Raw genomic sequence first — 19,915 nt, forward strand, 5'->3', positions numbered from 1 at the left:
CGGGTACGGACGTGGGGGCGCCCCCGGGGGAGCCGCGGGCCGGCGGCGCCGGGATCCCCCAGGGCCGGGGCGCCCCGAGCCCGCAGCCGGCGGGGCCGCGGGGCCGCAGTGAACCGAGCCGAACCGAGCCGAGCCGAGCCGAGCCGGGCCGGGCCGGGTCGAGCCCCCCCTCGCGCGGGAGGCGGCGCCTCTCCGGGAGGGAGGGAAGGAGGGAAGGAGGCGGGCAGGGCCGGGCCGGGCCGGGCCGGCGCTGCCTTCCGGGGCTCGGCGCGGGGGCGGCCGCAGCCGGCGGGATGCGCTCCGCGGCGCCGCTGCTGCTGCTGCCGCCGGCCTGGCTGCTGCTGCTGCCGCTGCTGCTGCCGCCGCTGCTGCTGCCGGCCGCGCCCGGCGCCCGCGGCAGCCGCGAGCCGCCGCCGCCGCCCGCCGGCAACGGGAGCCGCCTGCCCGCCGAGCCGCCGGGGCCGCCGGGCAACCACAGCGGCGCCCGGCTCAGCCCCGTGCCCGCGCTGCTCCGCGACCTCTCCGCGCTGAAGGCCGCCGTCATCGGGGCCTGCGCCCTCACGGCCGCGCTCATCGCCTGCCTCCTGCTGCGCGTCTTCAGGTAGGGGCCGCCCCGGCAGCGCCCCCGCCGCCGCAGGTGCCGCCCGCGCCGCCGCGGCCGCCGCCGGGCCTCGCCAGCCGGCCCGAGCCCGCCCGCGCCCGCTCCCCGCCTGCGCCCCTTCCTTCCCCCGCCTGCGCCCCTTCCTTCCCCCGCCTGCGCCCCTTCCTTCCCCCGCCGCTCCCTCCTTCCCGGGCTCCGGCTCCTTAACAACGTGCCGCACGCAGGGCGCCGGAGCCGCGCTCCCGCGGGAAGGGGCCGCCGCCGGCCCGAGCGCGGCGCCCTGGCTCCGCCGCGGCTGGGAGCAGGTTTCCCGGCCGCTCCGGGCGACCTTCGAGGCGCCAGCGGCTCCCCGCGCCCGGCGGCTGCCCGTGCCCGGCGGGCGGCAGAGCCTTCCTCGCGCCTCGCGCCGCTGCCCGGCGCCCTCCCGCCTTCGCGCTGCCCGGAGGCCCAAGGGCCGCGCGGTCGCGGCTGTCGGGAAGGGACCGGCTGGGCAAGGGGACGCGGGGGAGCCTCGAGGGCCCGCTTGGCCTCCGGCTGAGGGGTCTCCTTGAAAACCAAGGGAAAGATATTAAAATCCTGCCGGCAATGGGGCCTTTCAGGGCTCTCCAGCGTTGGTGAGCAGGGAGCCCCATGCACAGATTCGGGATTCCAGGCTTTATTCAATTGCTCACCTATCAATATAATCTTTTTAAAGCCTGACCTGGGGGGTGAAACACCCTTTTGAAGACTTAAGCATTTCATCAAACTTCTGAGGAGTCGTAAAGGCTCCAGAATCCTCAAACTTAACAGATTTCCTTGAATATTCCTCTACTCTGCTTTAGAATAAACCACCAAAATACAGCAGGTTTCAGGTAACCTTTTTCAAGCATGACATGGGATATATATGCATGTGTGCACAGATGGGATAACTCAGGTGTCTGTGGTGTAGTACCTCATGCTGGGTGTGGGAGACAATCTTTTTTTTCCTTTTAATTAAGCTGAAGCAGATAGACTTGGCTCAAGGAGATGCAACAGAATCCAAAGCAGATGTCATTTTAGACCACAGCAGTACTTTGAGTGGAACCACACTTGGTGCTGTAGGACCAAACTTCTTGACGTTTCAGATGGGTTGATTGCTGATGGATGCAACTTCCCACTCCCACCACAAAAGGGGGAAAAAAATCCCAATAGCTTGTGGAGCTGAGAGAAGTGCTGGTGACCAGCAGGCAGCCTGGAAGAGGTCTCCATCGGCTTGGTGGGCTGGTCGTATCTTCTCCATTCAGTGCGGCAGAGCCGCAGCAGGCCTACGCGTTCTGCAGGCCCTTAGCCTTTAGCGGTATGCTAAAGCGGGTTGGTGCTGGTGTGCGCTTCAAGTTACGCTGGCAGCCCTTGAAACTCATGTAACATCTCCTGCTGTGAGGAACATGAGCAAATTAAACTCAATTGCTTTAGAAAGCCAGTCTCCCTGTTGGCTTGTTGCTGAAGCAGAAGAAAAGCAAACATTAAAGCTCAATTTGGCACTGTTAGTGTTAATTATTATTTATTCCAAGGTAATGGCTAGAGTCCCCATTGCGCGCTGAAGGCTGTTCCTTTCTCACACAGTTGACAAACTAAGTTGTTGCCTGCTCATGCCTAACTTTGCAGTGGAAGATTACTAACCTTCAGCTGTTAACAGCAATCCTGACTTCTAGGTATGGGCAACAGGAAAGAGCCTGGAAAGTCGAGCAGCTCACTCCCCAGGAAGCGGAGCTCCTCCAGGAAGGAGGAGGAGCATGCCAGGGCTCCAGTGACAGAAGCGGTCAAACAACTGGAGTCTGCAGTTTCTTCCTTGTTCTCTTTTCAGGCAGCTCTTTTGCATTTACATGATGGCTGCAGGTGACTTCTCTAGTTCTCCTATTTCTGAAGTAATTCAGTGCAAGAAGGGCAGTGTTCACAACTGTAATATCATAAACTGTGCATTTAGAGACTGAGATGACTTGAACGACTTTTTTCTAAACAAATTGGTATTTTACTAAACAATTCTTTCCATGCATAGCAGTAGCTGGCAAAAGACAATGCAAGTGAATTTGCTCATTAAACTGAAGTCGTTAAGGGGAAGCAAGTAAAACCCTTTTTTTTTCTTCTTTTTTTTTTTTAAATCAATATCACCCACTTGCCAGCCTTGTTAAGTCATCATGGACAAATACAGCAAATTTGCTGGTAGGTGTATGAGCTAGAATTAGCAAGTCTATAACTAAGTGCAGAATGAAAAGCATAAAGTTGTAGTCGCAGTTCTTTCAGCTCTTTGAGATTTCATTCCCTCTGCCTCAGTTTCTTCTTGCTGTAAAGGGAGAACAGTTTTTTCAAGGACAGTTGGCATAAGCCTGAATATTTCCAGCCAAAGAATGCAAACCGATAGCCTTTGAAGACCTTCCCCTATACAATAAATCAGCAAAATCAGGTCCAGATTCAAGTCACCTTGGGAAGGATAGATGAATTCTCCCATGCCAAAGTCATTGTTATGCAGCTGGTCAGAGTTAATGCAAGCATTAAAGATGAAAAAAAAATTCCATCTGAGATCTCTCCTCTATCTTTAATAGACTGCCCAAGTGAAAATGGAAGATGGAGCGCTAGGCTTCTGAATACTTTTTTTTAATCTGAAAGAGCACTTGTTTGTACACAGTTATCTGAGTTGCAAAATAAGACAAGAATACCAACAGGTATGTTTGTTCCATGTCGCACTTACAGCTGACAAAATAGATTGGAGGAGAATTCTGTGTTGCAGAAGAGATAAGAGATTCACCCTCAATAAATGTAAAGCTTTTCTCCATCAGAATAAGAGCTTTGTTCGTACTTTAGTCAAAAGCACTGCAATTTTTTTTTTTTTAAGTGTCATGGGTTCCTATTTAAAGAGATTTTGCTGGATTCCATTCTTTGATTAAACCTTCACTCTGGATTGCTGGAAGTAAATTATCCTTTTAGATATGGATTGCAGAGATGAAATAAATTAGTAAGTGGCCAGATAGTCTTGTCACAGGCATGTTAGATTGATTTATTTTATTTTATTTATTTATTTATTTATTTTATTTTGTTAGAGCAGGGTTGGATACGTCTCTAGCTTTCCAGCTTTGTAAGACAACCTTCAGAGATGCATATTCATTCCCTTTAGGAATGCCGTGCTCTGAATCCTTTTGATGGTCCTGTGATTTAGAATGTAGTATTACTGTAAGTGACCTGAATTTCCTCCTTCCCCCTTCCCTTTCTCTCTGTGGCTACTATGGGCCAGGAAGTACAGCCAAAATAGTCTGCATGTGGCAAAGCCTAATCTGTTACAGTAATTTTTTTTTGGCAAGCTTAGTTCTGGACTTTCTGTAATATACCCCTGGGCACTGTATGCTCCCAAACCAAAACCATTTCCCTAATAGACCAAAGTTCATGTTACCCTCCATCAGATAGCTGGGTAAATTGGATTACCAGGAAACACAGTTTCTGGAAACAACTTATGTACAGATCCTGGGGCTAAATATGGACTCTGTGATCTGTGTTTTTGATTTTGCGTTTCTATTCCCATAATCTACCATATTTTTTATCCTGGTGTCGCTCAGGTCATCTCACTGCAATACACCTCTTAGGATCAGCTCCCAGGGAACATCATTTTTCAGATGTGGCTATCTGCGCTGGTAGACCGTATGCCTTCTGGGAAAACTGGATAAGTTACTTTTGCTCGTGCGCCTACTGAAAACAACCCAATGCTGCAGCTGCAGAAAACTCTAATAGTGTTTGCTATGTGTCTTGACCTGCCCTAGAATGAACAAAGCTTAAGCTGGAAATGATTGATATTTATCTAGACTTTGAGAGAGAAGCTACCTGCTTGTTTTGTAACTCATTGCTTTGTTACGCTGCATGTAACAAAATTAAATTAAATTTTGATTCTTCCCCAAATATCACTTTCAGCTTAGTTTTTCAGTAATTGCAAAACTCGTATAAATTAGTAAGATTGAGGAGAGAGGTTCAAGCATATGATCACAGGATACAAGACCCATTGTTCTGCAAGCTGGGGAATTGCTCCAGGGCATCCAGGGCTTAACCCTGGAGAGTCTGAATGTAAACTGAATGTGTTGTAGCCAGTTAGAGTATTCGAGCAGAGAAGAGAAGGCTGCCAGGAATGGGAAAGAAATGCACACCATTAAAGTGACCTTAAATGGAAAAGAAAACCCAAACAAAAAACCCAAACCAAAACCCCAATCTTGAGACCTCACATTAAAAGCTTCATTTAAGCTCCATGTAGTTTAATTAGGGCCACAGAGAGGGGAATGACAAATAAGACACTTGTCCTGGGTCTCAGAGGTCCTGTCTCTAGAGAGATTACATGTTCTTGATGTGAGCGTGACGGCAAATTGGCAGAAGGCGGGGAGAGGGCTTCACAGTCTGGGCTCTTTGCAGCTCTGATGCAAATAGTCTGAATAGAGGATAAATTCTGTTGCTTGTTCTAGGATTCACTGGCTTGAAGAATTTAGGTAGGTTACACATTTGTCTGTATATCTCCTACAAAACAAGGATAATTCTTGAGCACATCTCGGATGGTAGTGGTCTGTCTGCACTATAACGTTTGAAAGTGCACACTGGCGCTAGTACTGACCACTAGACATGAGTGGCTGTATTTTAATTACTTTCAGGCATCACTGCTTCATTGACCTATGACAATATCTCATTTAGATGTTCCTGAAGTTATTCCCATCACAGCCTCTGACCCTCGTATTAGCAGTGCAGCCAAGCAAATGGATGCTTCTGTTCTTTGTGTGCAAACATCTATCTCAAGGATGTGACTGATTGAAAGAAAATACATCATTTTCAATTTGCTACAGTAAAATATATATCCTGAAGCATGTATCAATGCGTACAGCACCATCCAGAGAGCAGAGATCCCCACACAGATCAACAGTAATGAAATATCACCAGTCTAATTCATCAGCCAATAATAAGCCTGGAGCTTCCCCTGGTTTATATTTCCATAAAGATTTTTTTTAACTGCCCAGGGAGCCCATTAACAGCAAATAGACTGGTCCCAATTCCATTCCCTATATAACATTGCTACAATTCTAGGAGGAAAGTTGTAACTGACTTAATTAGACTTCCAGTGGCGTTTGTTTTTTTTTTCCCCTCCCCTCTTTTTTCAGCGGGCAGTCTCCTCCCTCGGAATCCATAGGCAGAAAGTGTTAATGCTATATTAGAAATGCTGAGACCTCTTTCTCTGGGTCAAGAGAAGCATTATCTTTAAGTATCAGGGTTGTCAACTAAAATAGATTAGAGACATAAATAACATAATGAACTGGTGAGTTGACTTGGGCATTTACTCCACCACATGATGCCTTGGAAAGGAGGATGCAGTGCTGCATGTGACTGGTGTTTGATCCAAATAGCCCCCAGTCAAAATACATAGACACAAAGTCAGTGTTCTGCTCCAGCCTGTCTTCGTATGCCATCCCTCCCCGCAGTATTGGGTCTAAAGTGAAAGGTTGATGTTCCTGGCAACTTTTTTTTTTTCTTTTTTTTTTTTGCCTCATGATGATTCAGTGTAAGCTCCAGATTTGGTTTTTAAAGCCATCGGGAACGCTTACGATCAGCTACTCCGCCGTGTGCAACGCAGCCCTTTAGCATCCCCTGCCAGCCTGCGCACGGAGCCCGCAGCGACGCTTGAGCACCCTCCCGCAAGTGGGCTCACGTGCCTGTCCGCGACTGATGCTCCTGCTTTCCCTGGGGGCCTGCTCTGCCGGTGCGGTGACAAGCGCATCTCTGTCCTGACCTGCAGCCTGGCCTGCTTCGGCTGCTAGTTACACGGGGTGGCCGAAGGTAGACAGCAGAAGCGATGTGGTTTTTAAGTGGAAGACGGTTTTCAGCACTGAATACCCCATACCTCTCCCGCCCAGGCTAAATCACACAAGGAGCATTTCAGCTCGTCGTTATGCCAGGGGCGTGCTCTGAACACAGCTTCCAGCGCTCTGTTTGCTTAAAAAACACAACACAAATGCAGCTGGAAAGTTGCGCCTCTTCTTTTTGCCCACGAGGCCTAACGTGTCCTGATCCTTTCCAAGAGGTCTCAAAAGTTCATGAAACATTTGTACGCTGTAGTTCCTACCCCATGCTCCAATGCTGACTCTGCTGTCTGCCTGCAAACAAAAGATATTGTCTGGTCCCACCCAGCAGACAATGTGCTTTTCCTTTTGTAGTGTAGCCACGGATGATTAAATGGATCCTACTGAGGTTCAGTAGTTTTAACACGCAACAGGGTTTCCTGACAGACAGGCTTATTTTGCATGCATATAGGGAGAGTCACAAGGTTTTCCTTTAAAGTTAGCTCGGGTTATTCATTCCGTATTTATGAAACCTAGGGAACTTGTTCAAATGAACAAATGTGAGCCACTGAAAAGTGCAGATTACTGATAATCACATTAGCGAGATAAAATGATGTGGAATTAATTGAGGAAGAAGAGGCAAGGAAAGATCCGATTGCCCTGCCTATTGCAAACAAACGTTTGCAGCAGCTTAGCCAAATGCCAGCAACAAAACAAACTTCTCCCCTTTCCTAAACGAGTCCTGTGGTTAAGTGAGGGCTGTGGAGGATTAGTAGATCACTGTGTTGTGCGTTCTGCTCCAGGTCCTCTTTAAAATGTAGCCCAAATAGAAGACTAATTAACTGCCGGAGGCTTAAGGGTTCTAATTTTCCATTTCTAAAAATACCTATTCTGCAGTAATTGCTTCAGACGCTCCAGAATTACTGTTGAAAGATAAACTCCATAGAATAAGATATTTTTTCTGAGAGGGAATGGGTGCGGATATCTCGCAGCAAAGTGGGCCTGATATGCAGGTAGGCTCTTTTAAAAACATGTGAACTTATAGAAACCCATTGCAGACTGCGATATAAAGCAAAGCAGTAACAATGATGTGCTTCATTTGTTCCCACAGGTAGACACACTTAGTCTTAATATACGTTTATGGTTCACAGCATGAGTAAATGTTTCTTGTAAAAGCAATGCATTGCTTGTAAGATGAGACCTCTCTGCATCACTTTGCTGCTAGGTCTTGGCTGAGAAGCAGAATGATATAGAGAGGTGTTCTCAAAAGCATTTTCAAGTGCTTGGGTTAAGAGTCCTACTGCATTAGATATAAAATTGCTTGTTTTAACAACAGCAATAATAGAACAAAACACCCTGTTCTCTACGGGACACATTGCTACAAAGATTGCTACAAAGATTAGATGACAGGAGATGACTTTCTTCATGCTTCTCATGCAAACTTAGTCTTCAGCACAGTGAGGAAATGCAGACTGCTCCATCCCAAGGGCTAGGACCTGTCAGTCCTGGACTAAAGCCTCAAAACAATACCAGACAGAGGTGCTGAGACTTTCAAGCCAAAGCTCTTTCACATTCACAGATTTAATTTTCCTTTCTTTTAAGCCTAGAAGGGACCATTGTGATCATTGATATCCACCAGACCTATAAACACAGGTCTTGGGTCCCAGTCTCTTTGTAATGCTCACGCCTCGTCTCTGCTGCTGGGTAACTTTTTAAAAGGCAAGTTCCTGATGCAAAAAATTGCAGTGATCAAACCAACACACCTTGCCTGACTTGCCAGGGCAAGACTTCTTCTGAAAGGGTACTCGTGACGTGCTGTCTGTTCTGAGCAGTAGTTGTGATTACTAGAAATTAGGAGGTGCTTGCTCACGCCTGCACCAGCTCCCCTCTCGTGCTTGGCAGTTGCCCCTTCCATTCTATAAAAGGTCAAAGGGAAAAATCGGGCAGTTTGTTAACTAAAATCACCCTCTCTTATTCCCAAAAGCTAGCTATACATGTCAATACCTTCTTTAAGGCATATTAAGCATGTGCTGGTATAACTCCAAAACTGAATTTATTCGTGAGCAGTGTGAACCTCCTAATCCCCATTAAAGCAGTCAGTGAAGTAAGAAGGACCCACACAATTGAAGCTAGAGGAAGAGAATTAGCTGAAAAGCTGCGCGCCAAATGGTTGTTAACTGAGAGCAGTATTAGAAAATAGATCTCACAAAACAGGTCATGCAGGCACTCGAGCATATCCATTTCTAAAGAAATGTAAGGCTGGTGTTTATAGGAGAAGAGGTGGTAGGTACAGCTAGTCTTTAAATTGCAGCTGATTGTTTTTCACAGCACTTATGCAGTGCCAAGTGGGAAACTCCTCAGACAAGGCTAAAGGTTGCTTCTCCAGGAGTCTTGAGCTCGGCTTGATACCCAGAAAAGAAGGGAGCAGGCTGCTTGTACCCAAGCACCACCTACCCCTTGGCTCCTTATAATCCTGCCTCGAGTATTACCTTGTCTCGGTAGGGTTTGACCTGGGTTTTCTCATCTAAACACGTTCCCTAACCCTTGGGCTGCTTCTGCTGGTTAAGGCTGTGTCTGACTTATGGAGCGTAGCAGCAGGAGGACGCAGTGGGCTGCTGTGCTCGTGTGCTTGCCCCGGACACCAAAGGATCACTGGTTTGTCAGCGGCTGAAAGCCTGATGTTGATCTGGATTGCTGTTGACAAGAGAACGTGCTCTACATTGACAGGCGCAAACGGTGGCTCTGGAAGGGCAGGGGGAGGGCGTGCAGGGCGGCTCCGCAGCCTGAGCGTCTGGGGAGTCTCAGCCAAACGGGCCACGGAGGCGGCGTCGGTGGGCCATGTCCCTAGGGAACACGGTCGGCCTCCTCTATAAACACGAGCCTTTCCTCCCCGCCTCTGTGTTTCAGGTCTGGCAAGAGGATTAAGAAGACCAGGAAGTATGACATAATCACAACTCCAGCCGAGCGGGTAGAAATGGCTCCTCTGAACGAAGAAGACGACGAGGACGAAGACTCGACAGTGTTTGATGTGAAATACAGGTACTGCCGCGAGCCCATCCAGTTCGGGCTGCTCACTGAGCTCTTGCTAGGGAAGGCAGATCTTTTTTCTCGGTCGCGCCTGCTTGACAGACATGAAGCAGTCGTAATCTCCCTGTCACTCTGCCCAAGCCTCATCACTCTCCCGTGCCTGCTTTCTCAGCACGCAGCTGCTCTGTGCTCTTCTGCTCTGACAGTAACCATATTACTATCCCTAGGCTCTCTGCTCTCCGCTTTCCTCTGCGGAGCAGCGCAGCAGGACACACATGCCCTAAATAGTTAACAAGGTCTAACAGCCTGAATTTTCCTGCTTAGGCAGTTCTTGTCGGCAGCCGTTCCCGTGCAAGGTCATGTACATGCACACACTAGATGGAGGACTGTGTGTCAAGGGCTGTTTTCCCAGGCGCTGTTATTGCAGTAAGGCTGGGAGGGAAATAGGGGCACATCTCCCCTGACCTCTGGGTTCGGGCATGCCCTCATGTTTCTTTGTGACAGAGAAAGGACCCTTGTCCCTCACCAGGGTTGCTAACAGTTACCGCTTAGCAAGAAACTTTCACTAAACGCGTTTGTCTTTTTAAGATAGAAGTGGTATGACAGCCCAAACCTTTTGGTGCCAATTCTGGGCAAGAAATTTATAGCAACCACTCAGCACATAAGGATTCTGCACGTTGATTTATGGCATCAGGGTATCTGCACCTCTTATTCTTGTTTGCATCAAACTATCTATAACACTAGAGTTGCATTCTCATCCAAATAAGGCCTTTTCTAAAATCTGTGTTTCTTTGGCTGAAATAAGCCCTCCTAATTATAAAACTGAAGATCTTGACAGCTCGTAACTGGAGATTTGCTCCTGTTGCCCATCTCCTAACTTTGGAGAGGGGGAACAACGCATTTGTTCTAAGCACAAGTATTCCAGCATCTAAAACACATACCATCGCACGCTCTGCTGGCCATTTTCAAAATAACCACATTATTTCTCTATAAAAGTCAGGCAAGAGTTGGAAACCACAAAACAAAGGGGTGTCGGTTGTGCTGTGATGTGTAAATAATTAGTTCCTGAATTAGAAGATTCCTGTCCATCCCTGCCTGACTTGCCACTCTCTGTAGCTCTCCTATGTTTGCACTAAGGACTTCAGGTGTGCCATTTCTCAGGCAGCTTTTATTTTGGGACTGGGCTTCGTTAAGCCTGGAGTGGAGAGTAAATTTCTCTCTCTGTGGCCTGCTTTAACAGCCCATGTGTCCTGCTCCTCTTCCTCTTAACCGAGTAGAAATAACTGAGTACTTTTTCTCTGTGAGCTTTTGGTAGCAAGATCAGAGGGATTTTTTCTGAAGACAGAGAGCAGAAGACTCTCAATCATGGCAGTGCTTCAGGAAAAGATGTCTAATAGTAGAACAATAGATGAACAAAGAGGAGAGTTGCTGGAAACAGGCTGACTCATGCGAGGGCTGTAGTCATGTTACCTGCCTTCGCTCCCCCGGAGCGCATGCTGTACTGATGCTTTCACAGAAGTTATTCAGTCTTCTTGGGTTCCTTAGCGGTACAAATGGCTCTTCACCTCGTGCGATGCTCTATTCGGAGAAAATGGGGTTTCTGATTCTTAGCCAACCTGTCCGCTCTTCAGCTGTGGGAATTCCTCCTCTCCCTCCAGTGCAACAGCTATTAAATTCCACATTTTCAGAAATCCTTGCTGCTTTAGACATATGCTTTTTAGCTCAAACAGAGCTACCTCAGTCTAGAGGGTGATATCATCTTACAGACAACCCTTTAGCAGTACTGAGCATGGGAAGGCTTCTCTGAGGATGTGTTTGCCACAAGAAGTATCAAGCTCTGTGGTTCCTTTGTGCATCGCAGAGACTACATCCCCAGTTTCTGCCTCCTGTCACCGTTAAAGACATTTCTTTCCAAATTTGAATTGCTGAGTTTGACCATTGATATGGTCAAGAGGTTCTTCATAGGCACTTGTGTTCAGGTGGAAAGAGAAGGCAAAGCTGCAGAAAGAGCATCTCAGGTGTGTCCTCTGTATGTCAGTGAATTGAACTTCTAAAAGGGCTTCGGTCAGGGCTCCCCCCGCCGCACTCAAACTCAGCCTTCGGGAAACAGCTGCCTTGTGCCATCTAAGGCTTCCCTTGCTCTTTGCAGCTGGGTGCATATTTCAGGAAGGTAGTAAAAGGGGAGGTATCTTTACAGCCTCTCTGTGAATAATAGGAGTTATAAATACATGTAGATAGCCGCACAGCTGGAGCTACAGGGTTGTTTTGGATATTCACCAATGCCTACAGTTTTAAAGGAGCCTTAACTGCTGCTCTATGAAAACTACTTACCCCCTTCATTATCTCAAAAAAACAAAAAAAACCCACAACAACAACAAAGCACAGCCATATCGAGTGAACTTGCAGAGGTGTCACTAGGGCTGATACCTAAGGAATGGGAAGATACTGCTGTTTCAGCTTGTTAGCTAACTAAAACAACATGTCATGAGCTGCAGTAACCTGGAAGCAGTTCTGAAAGGGGACCAAGGAGTGACAGGCATCTCCTGACAAGTACCCACAGGCTAGAATATCCTGGGCTTTTAGGTATTTGTCATATTCAGATGAAGGTACCTCCTTGCCAGCAGTTTGTATCAGTTGTGGCAGCCGTTCTGTTTCGTTCAATCAGCCTCCTAGCAGCAGCACTTTCTTGGCCTAAGGTACAGCAGGCTTCTGGCCCCTGTCTGTGCAGCGAGCCTTGGCAAGGTGCTGCTTCGCATACTCAAGCGCTTTGGTGGTTGTACCATTCCTGGGATTGCTTTCGGAGAGGCTAAACCTAATACAGCCCTGTGCTGCACAAGGATCCGCTGGTGTAGCGCCGTGGCTGACAAGAGTCATTACTCTGATTTTCTTAATTCTTTATTTCTTTGCAACACACTGGTACTGAAATACCTGCCAATTAACGGGACTACCTATCAATTTTGTAATGTATACACTGCCATATCTACATCAAAAACCAGCTGTCCATAGTCATTCAAACCTAAAGTCTTCAAAGTCTCTCTGGCTCCAGAACATCACATGAGATTATCTGTAGTCTTTTGACTTGTTCATTGCTTATTTGAAGGCTGTGAAACTATGAGGAAACTAGTCCATACTCTAGAAAGTCTGATTTGCAATGGCCTTTGCTCAGTGCTTTCCACTGGGAAAGTGCCCAAAGTATTTTTAAAAGATAGTCTTTTGAGAGAACATTAGAATGCAGTGGAAAGGGAACCGGTTTTCCAAAGAGCAGCGTTGAAGGAATAAGTTGGCTGTTGATGGACTGTGAGCATTATTGAGGTCAAGTGTTATTCTTCTGCACTATAAGACAAACATGCTTTAGGATCTCTAGGGTTACCAGCAGCATGGCAGTAGGGGAAAATCTGAAGAGCTGGCCTGGAGTACCATGACATTAGGTACCTCTTACGCATAACATTAAGTACATGACCGCAGTATTAACCTGCTCCTCTGGCTGATACACAAGTTGTAAACAGAGAGTCTCATTTTGAGTTTGTCGCATAAATCTTTGCTGAGGAGGATGTGGATAGGCTCTGTTTGGGGTTCCCCTCCGTGCTGCTGAAGGAACTGCACAGATGCTTGCTCCTGTGTTTGGGGGAGTAATTAAGATTCTCTGCCATCTCCCCCACATAATGCAAACAGCAGTCTAATTAAAAGGCAGTCACCGTCTAGCAGCAGCAGGGGAGAAGTGACAGATACCTCTGCAATTGTTCTCATGCAGTTAATTTTCTCTCCTTTAATGCTTTGTCCTTGTATGTATTTGTTTCCAGCCTTACATGAGGCATCAAAAAACAGCAAACAGTGTAAACTGGGCTGTTCAGCGAAGGTTGTTATATTTTTTCGGGATGCTTTAACATTTTGCATTCCCCGCAGATCCCACCCCCACTTCCCTTGGGCTGTGGAGCAGTGAGAAATAACCACCTTCCTTCCGCAAAGCAGGCTAATGAGACCACTTCAAAATCTTAACCGAACGCAATCCTTTCTGTGGATGCAAAGCCAACCACTGCCTGCCTTTGACAAAATCAGAAGCGTGTGTGTGCGGGATTAGACGCCCCTTTTGCAATCTCATTTCAGTAGCAGGGAAGCAGTTCTGTCAGTGGCTTCTCTAATCCTGAGAGCTTGGTTTCTGTGTGACAAGAAGCTGAAAGCATAAATCAGAGATTGTCATAGAGCAAAGATGCCAAATCACTTAGGCATTAACGCCACCTTGAAAAGCTTCATAAAACCTTTTTTTTTTTTTTTTTTTTTTTTAATATGGAGGTGGGTCTTCTGTGTGTGTTTGCTCTTATTTTAAAAGAGGCATTAGGATAAAGAGTTGAAGAATTATTCTGAAATTGGTATAGAGCTATACAAAGAAAGCAAATGGAATATGGAGAGGGTTTTCATTTCTTGATCACCAAATCTGATCCAATCTGTGCAGCTGAAGACCAAAAGATCTCTGTTGAATTGATTTTTTAGCCTATTTGAACTGGGTTGGTCATCATTTTCCAGATGTCAGATATTTTTTCATGTTTCATTAAGGGATTACACTTGCTGTAAACCTTGCAAAATGAGGCAGTAGAAAACTAAATCCCATCCTGTGCATGTGATCTTTCTCATCCCGATAGATCTTGATTTTAAAATTTCCCTCTTCTAGTTGCTACTTTAACACTGTCTTTCAAAAAGGTGATAGAAAGTTGCACAGGTATCATCATCTTCTACTTAGTGGTGCTAAATCATTGACTCATCAGGCCAAGTTGTTACCTTGTTATAGTCAAGAAGAGAAGAGTAAAGTAAAGGTAGTAGGTTACAGGCAAAATCCCCAAAGTACTGGTGTTAGTATCCACCCCCATCACTCTGCTTGTTTTGTGTAATAAGAGTAAAGAAATCAGAACAGTTGCAAAAAGAACCAGTTTCTGAAAAGGTAATTAAAATTGTTAGGTTATTAAGCTTATTAACTCTAGTGTAGCTCATTGGGGGATTTCTTGTCAGCTTCAATAGAAAATTGAAAACAAGTACTGAATAAATTCTGTTGCGCCTTGTGCATGAAAGGCTTTGAAAGCACTTCAGTAATCTGGAATATTCAGCAGTGTCTCCTCTCCCCACTGAAACGCAGCTATTTCGGAGGCAGCGCAATCTGTTCTTATTACGCTTGCTGGGCCCAGCTGGGCGAATTTCACAACCGTCCCTGCGGAGCATTTCGATTCCAGGGTGATATGTGCCACGTGAGAGTCCGGAGTTGAGGAAGAACTTGGAATTTAAATACCAGAGCTGGAAGTTTCCCAAACCAGATGTCAGACTCCTAAATAAGCACTGAAAGAAAGCCACAAGTGTTTCTTGGGGCAGTTTGAAACCTCCCTTCATGCTGTAAAGCTAAGCGAAATTCCTCCATTTGTATTTCACATGGATTGTCATTTTTTTCCCCTCTAATAGCAGCAGCACCGGCAAAACAAAGAAGCATTTTAGGACTGCATCTTCCAAAGTGCCCTTGAAGGCAAAAAGATTTACGTGTAAGGGGGGGAGGCAGGCAGAGGGAAGGGGACAATAACATTTATTCAGTCATTGTTGCACTAAAGGGCTTTTGAGAGCTTCCAGGACATTTCAGAGGAAATACGCACTACGTGTAAAGGATGGTGTAACACATCATTCTGGATTCACCCCTTTCCCAGGGACTGAGAGCAGAGCTGCATGAAGATATCTTCATTGCCGTTGCAGGGCTCAGCCTTTGGTGTGCTTGAATCTTTTGGGAGTCTCTCTGTAAGATACAGAAGTTACAATATTGGTGTCTTCTCTTTGAATATGTCCTTTCCGGAGTATACGTGTGTGCGCAACTCTCAGAGCATGGTATTGTCTGCTTGCTTCAGCAAGGTGTTTACTCTCAAGGCAGCAGCTGTAATTTTTTTCTTCCTTATTTTTGCAAGAGAAAGCCACAGGCCAGTCTGGATGGCCCTAGGTGAATTGCACTGGAGTTTGTAGCAGCTTTTTTTCTTTCCCCCCCCCAGCAGGCAGCAATGACAAGTTGTTTATAAATGGAGGTTATCATTTATTCTCATTTGAAGGGGGTGCACATCACTAATTCATTCGGCCACTTACTACAAATGCAACCAATTGCCAAAGCTTTGGTGCTGCTGTTAAGGTTTTCCCATGAGTCTGCAGGAGTGGAGGAAAGAGATGGCCAAAAAGCATTTTTTTGTTTTGAAGGCTGGTTTCATTCCTCACTGGGCCGTAACATTTGTTAGAGCGCGCAGCAGTCTGCTGGCTAGTTCAGTTAATTATGCACAAGCAGTGTAGTGCTGCAGGAGGCTTCTCACCTTATGAATAAGTTCATATTAAGATGACTTACTCTTTTTTAAATCCTGAAGCAGTTAAAGCAATAGGGTGTCAGGAAGCATCCACAGCAAGTAGGATAGTCCATGTGTTGGTTAGCAATGGGACACCCTCTTCCAGGGCTGCACTGTTGTGAAAATGAACAGTGGGTCTAAGAGGTCATTTCGTGTGCTGTGAAATAGCAGCCCCCTTCTCTAGTTTGCACTGAGGCTGGTCACAGGATCTTTCAGCATTACGGTTTTGTCTGATGTAACTCTGCTTTTTTCTTTGCTTGGTCTAGCTTCTCCCAGCATGGAGTTAACTTCAAATCAGTGTCCAGTGTCACCATGGAAATCAACTGCTGGAGGGAACCGATAGCTATCAGAATGAATAATGCTGTCTGTTCTTTTGTGGCTTTTTGTTTTTTCCACCTTGCACACAAGTTCTCATCTCTGCCTGTGAGCTATATAATTGCAAGTCTTCTACAACTGTATTAATTCTTCCTGCTCTCCAGGTAAAGCAGTTCCGTGGAGCGTTGGTGCCCTGCAAGATGTCATTCTGCTGTCAAGGGACCTGCTGAAGCCGTGACTGTGAAGAGGGGAGGCTTTCATCTCTGCAGCGTTAAAACCAAAACAAGCCTCACCTCCTCTGAGGTGCTGTTTGTACAGCAGGTTGTGAATCTTCTGACCAAAATGTCACCATTCAGTTCCCTGGTTTCCAAACTACTATGTTGGAATGACTAGAGTTCCTCCTTCCAAACTCAGCTCTCTTGCTGTAGGGGGTTGCAGTGTCACTAAAGCATGAAGAGATGCAGCCCTGTGTACTGACTTGCAGCTCATTATGGTCTAAAAATGTTTTGTAGAAGGAGGATGAAAAGGACGATTGAACGAAGCTGCCCCAGGGACTTATTTTCTAAAATTTTCATTCAGTACTTCAGTCACTGTTAAACAGATTGTATGTTTAAACATCAGGTGTGTTTTCCTGGGCCTTACGGAAGTGACTTATTGTCTAAAGTGATAATGTAAGCCATGCTGAAATGCCACATTGTTTAGTGTGGGACTTTTTGGTGGTGGGGAGGTGGGGATGTAAGAGGTTGACTCATGTAAAAAGTTTTCATGACCTGCTACTGATTTTTTTTTTTTTTAAACAATTGCACTAAACTTTCATAACAATATTGTCATCGTCCCAAGGAGCTCTGATCAGACCAACTTAAATAAATGAGACCACAGGGAAACAGGAAGAATCAGGCATGTCCTAAACTACAACAATATTGGATTAAAGAAGATATATTTTTGTAATTTTCTGCCCTTCCACAGGGAGTAAAACAGCATTTTATACCATCCTGTGTCCTGTGCTTGCTGTAACTTATCTACCAGTCATCTATATTACCTAACACAAGAGTCCTCATGTGAAATGGTTAGACTGCAGAAAGACAACACCACTTATTTTTCTTGCGAGTTTCATGTAAATAAGATTATCTGTATCAAACTGGAAGTTTTCCCCTACCACCTGCTTGACCAATCCCATTTAACTCAAGGATGCATTTTTAACCCCTACTCCCTGCTGTGCTTCGTGCTGCAGAGGTCAGAGCAGTGGGACAGCACTCCAGGAATTAGATTACCAGCATCTGGATGGATCGCGTGTAGGAGACCACAAGCTCACATACATTCCGGGCTGTTGCTAGAAGTAACTAGTTCAGTTCCTCTACTTTGTGGTTTTCCTAAAATGTAACCACACGATGCAGTTCAGATGAGTACTCCTTGACCTGTTTATTCTCCATTTCCTACACCCCTTTAATACCTTTTTTCCTTTGGGTTTTTAAGCTGGCTGGAACCTTGCTTTTCTCGGGAATTGTGTGGTTTCTAATTGTTTTAGGATTATCCCACCATTTGCTTGAGCCTGTAGCAGCCTCTTGCAGTTCCAACCCCTCAGGACGACTGCAGCGTATCTGGCAAACCACCATCCTCGCAGTGGGAGTTGCCTTTTTTTTTTTTGGGGGGGGGGGGGGGGCCTGATAGATTTGAGGCTTGCTGAGAACATTAAACTGCTTTGTCATGATACCATTACCTATGCCAGTTCTGAGCAGTTCCCTTGGGTCCTGCAGTCAGTAAAAGGAAGCGAAGAGGAATTTTCTAGCAGCCTTGTGCTTTCATCAGAGCCGCTTCCCATAGCGTAGCTCGCTTTCCCTATCTGTGACTCGGCAAAGGCTCTGCAAACAACCCACTCAGCCTGGGTGGAAACATCCCACAGCAGACTGTTGCATTAGTGTTAGTCATCAAGGCAATATAAAAATACTACGTTATTTTCATTCATGGAATGAATTTGAGTCATTCTGTATTACTGTTACTAAGCAATATTTAACGTGTCAACTAAGAGGTAGGAGTCGGAGGAGCCGCTTCCAGAGCCAAGCAGGCCGTGTTCTCACTGGTGGGAATCACAGAGACCAGTAGGTTGAGTGATGCTGCAGGTTGAGATTTAGTTTGGGGATTTTTTTCTCCCCGCCAGTAAAACATGTTATGGATTTAGGCTGGATGATTCTGAGGGAAATATAGCATCTCTTCAGGATTAAAGAACTTTGAAGAACAGAGGCTGAACTTCTTAGGCAGACTGAGTCCTTCTGAAGTAAAGAAGTGGCGATTCTGAGAGGAAAGACAGGTTAAAAGCTTCTGTTTGCATTTGCTGAAGGGGAGATAGCACGAAGTGGCAGCCCTCTCTGAGCAAACACCATGGCAACATGTTCGTGTCCACGCTTGTGCCGGACGCGTTAAGCTGAGCATCAGGCACTCTGGAAGAGCAGTGGAAAGTGAATGAAACTTTGTTTTCACAAAGGAGAGACAAACCCTAGTTACACAGGAGAGAGATGAGAGGTAAGGGTGTGCAAAGGGTACTTCTTTCCAAGAAAGTCAGCTCTTGAAGTTAGCAGGAGTTTTTCCACTGACTTTAGTAGATCCAGCCAGGTCCCATGCTGAGCTGGGTTGGCAAAGGCCATCTGCTCCACTGCTTGTGGCTAAGAATCGCACCGTTTCCATAGCGTGACTGAATCTCAGTGTTGGTCAGGGGCTGTATTGACTGAAGATGTTTATTTTAAGATGCTGAAGATGCCCAACTGCCTCTGGAAGTCTTAGGCTCCTCTGGAAGGTCCCAAGCCATGTGCCATAAGTTAATGAGTGCTTGGAGGGAAGCGGCAGCTGCTTGGTGGAAAACAAGACCCACCTCGCCAGTTATTCATGGTCTTTAAAACTAACCCGAATGCTTGGTTTGATATGCAGTTGCTGTTGCAAATGTGAGGCAATGTTTACCTCTACAGAAGTTGCTGTATGTGATCTAAAGTATCTAGATAAATATTCTATAGCTATATTTAGTTAAGATTTTAAGAGCACTTGATGTGACTCATTAATAGTATATATATGAATATTTTTTTAATGGTAGGAATTAGTTTAAAACAGTTTTAAGAATTTGGATCATTGGGTTGAAGTAGGTCTAGGAGTCCATTGGAGAAGAAAAAGCCATTAACCACTACATGAATGTTTTACTTTAATGTTCTCTGTATCTTACACTGCAGAATTAATCTGATTGCGACTGTAACGTGTCTTAGTATTTGCTGCTGTTTTGTGTTGCATAGTCAGGCTTGCTTTGTTCAAGAGTTTTTTAAAGGCATATTTTGTTACAGAAAATGAAAAGAAACATTTTTATAGATATCTGCCTGCAGCTCAGCTCACTGCTTGCAAAATCCACTAACTAGTACCAGAGTCAAACAGAGCAAGCAAATTAGAGGCTGTCCTCTTTGTGCATGCTGTGCCGTGGAAGAAGAACCCTGCACAGAACCGCAGCTTCTTTACTCTAACCACAGCGCTGTCAGTGGAGGTTTCATTTGAGAAGCCAGAAGTTAGCGTACCATGCTTGCTGGTAGAATCAAGTCAGAAGTGCACAGATAGCTTTGGTTTTGTTTTTCTTTTTTCCCTGGCAGATGTGGAGATGACTGCAAACACTCATCTAGAAGGCTAACTTGTGCACATGTCAATGCTTATTCTACACCCAAACTGACTTGTAGAAGTGTAACAAGCACTAATGCATTTGAATAACTTTCCTCTAATTCACTGTATGTGCTATAATCTCTGCAGGGTTGTGGGCTATGGTTTTCATTGAAAGTTTTTTCTTTTGT

At 45.9% G+C, this 19,915-nt stretch overlaps 1 protein-coding gene across 1 annotated transcript; it reads left to right on the forward strand.

The window, feature by feature from the left end:
• Positions 1 to 293: 293 nt before the first annotated feature.
• Positions 294 to 17,093, forward strand: FAM174B (family with sequence similarity 174 member B). Its single transcript, XM_067305829.1, has 3 exons — positions 294 to 601; positions 9,319 to 9,450; positions 16,268 to 17,093. Exons 1-3 carry the CDS (start codon positions 294 to 296, stop codon positions 16,269 to 16,271), a joined length of 444 nt encoding a protein of 147 aa, XP_067161930.1. The 3' UTR covers positions 16,272 to 17,093.
• Positions 17,094 to 19,915: the final 2,822 nt, after the last annotated feature.

Source organism: Apteryx mantelli, chromosome 15 (genome assembly GCF_036417845.1).
Source record: "Apteryx mantelli isolate bAptMan1 chromosome 15, bAptMan1.hap1, whole genome shotgun sequence".
NCBI classification, from domain to species: Eukaryota; Metazoa; Chordata; class Aves; order Apterygiformes; family Apterygidae; genus Apteryx; species Apteryx mantelli.

What these genes read in the sequence shown, in the direction of transcription:
- FAM174B (XM_067305829.1), top strand. Translation starts at nt 294, where the DNA reads ATGCGCTCCGCGGCGCCGCTGCTGCTGCTGCCGCCGGCCTGGCTGCTG. An exon ending in CTCCTGCTGCGCGTCTTCAG is followed by an intron (nt 602 to 9,318) that starts GTAGGGGCCGCC and finishes TCTGTGTTTCAG; the next exon opens with GTCTGGCAAGAGGATTAAGA.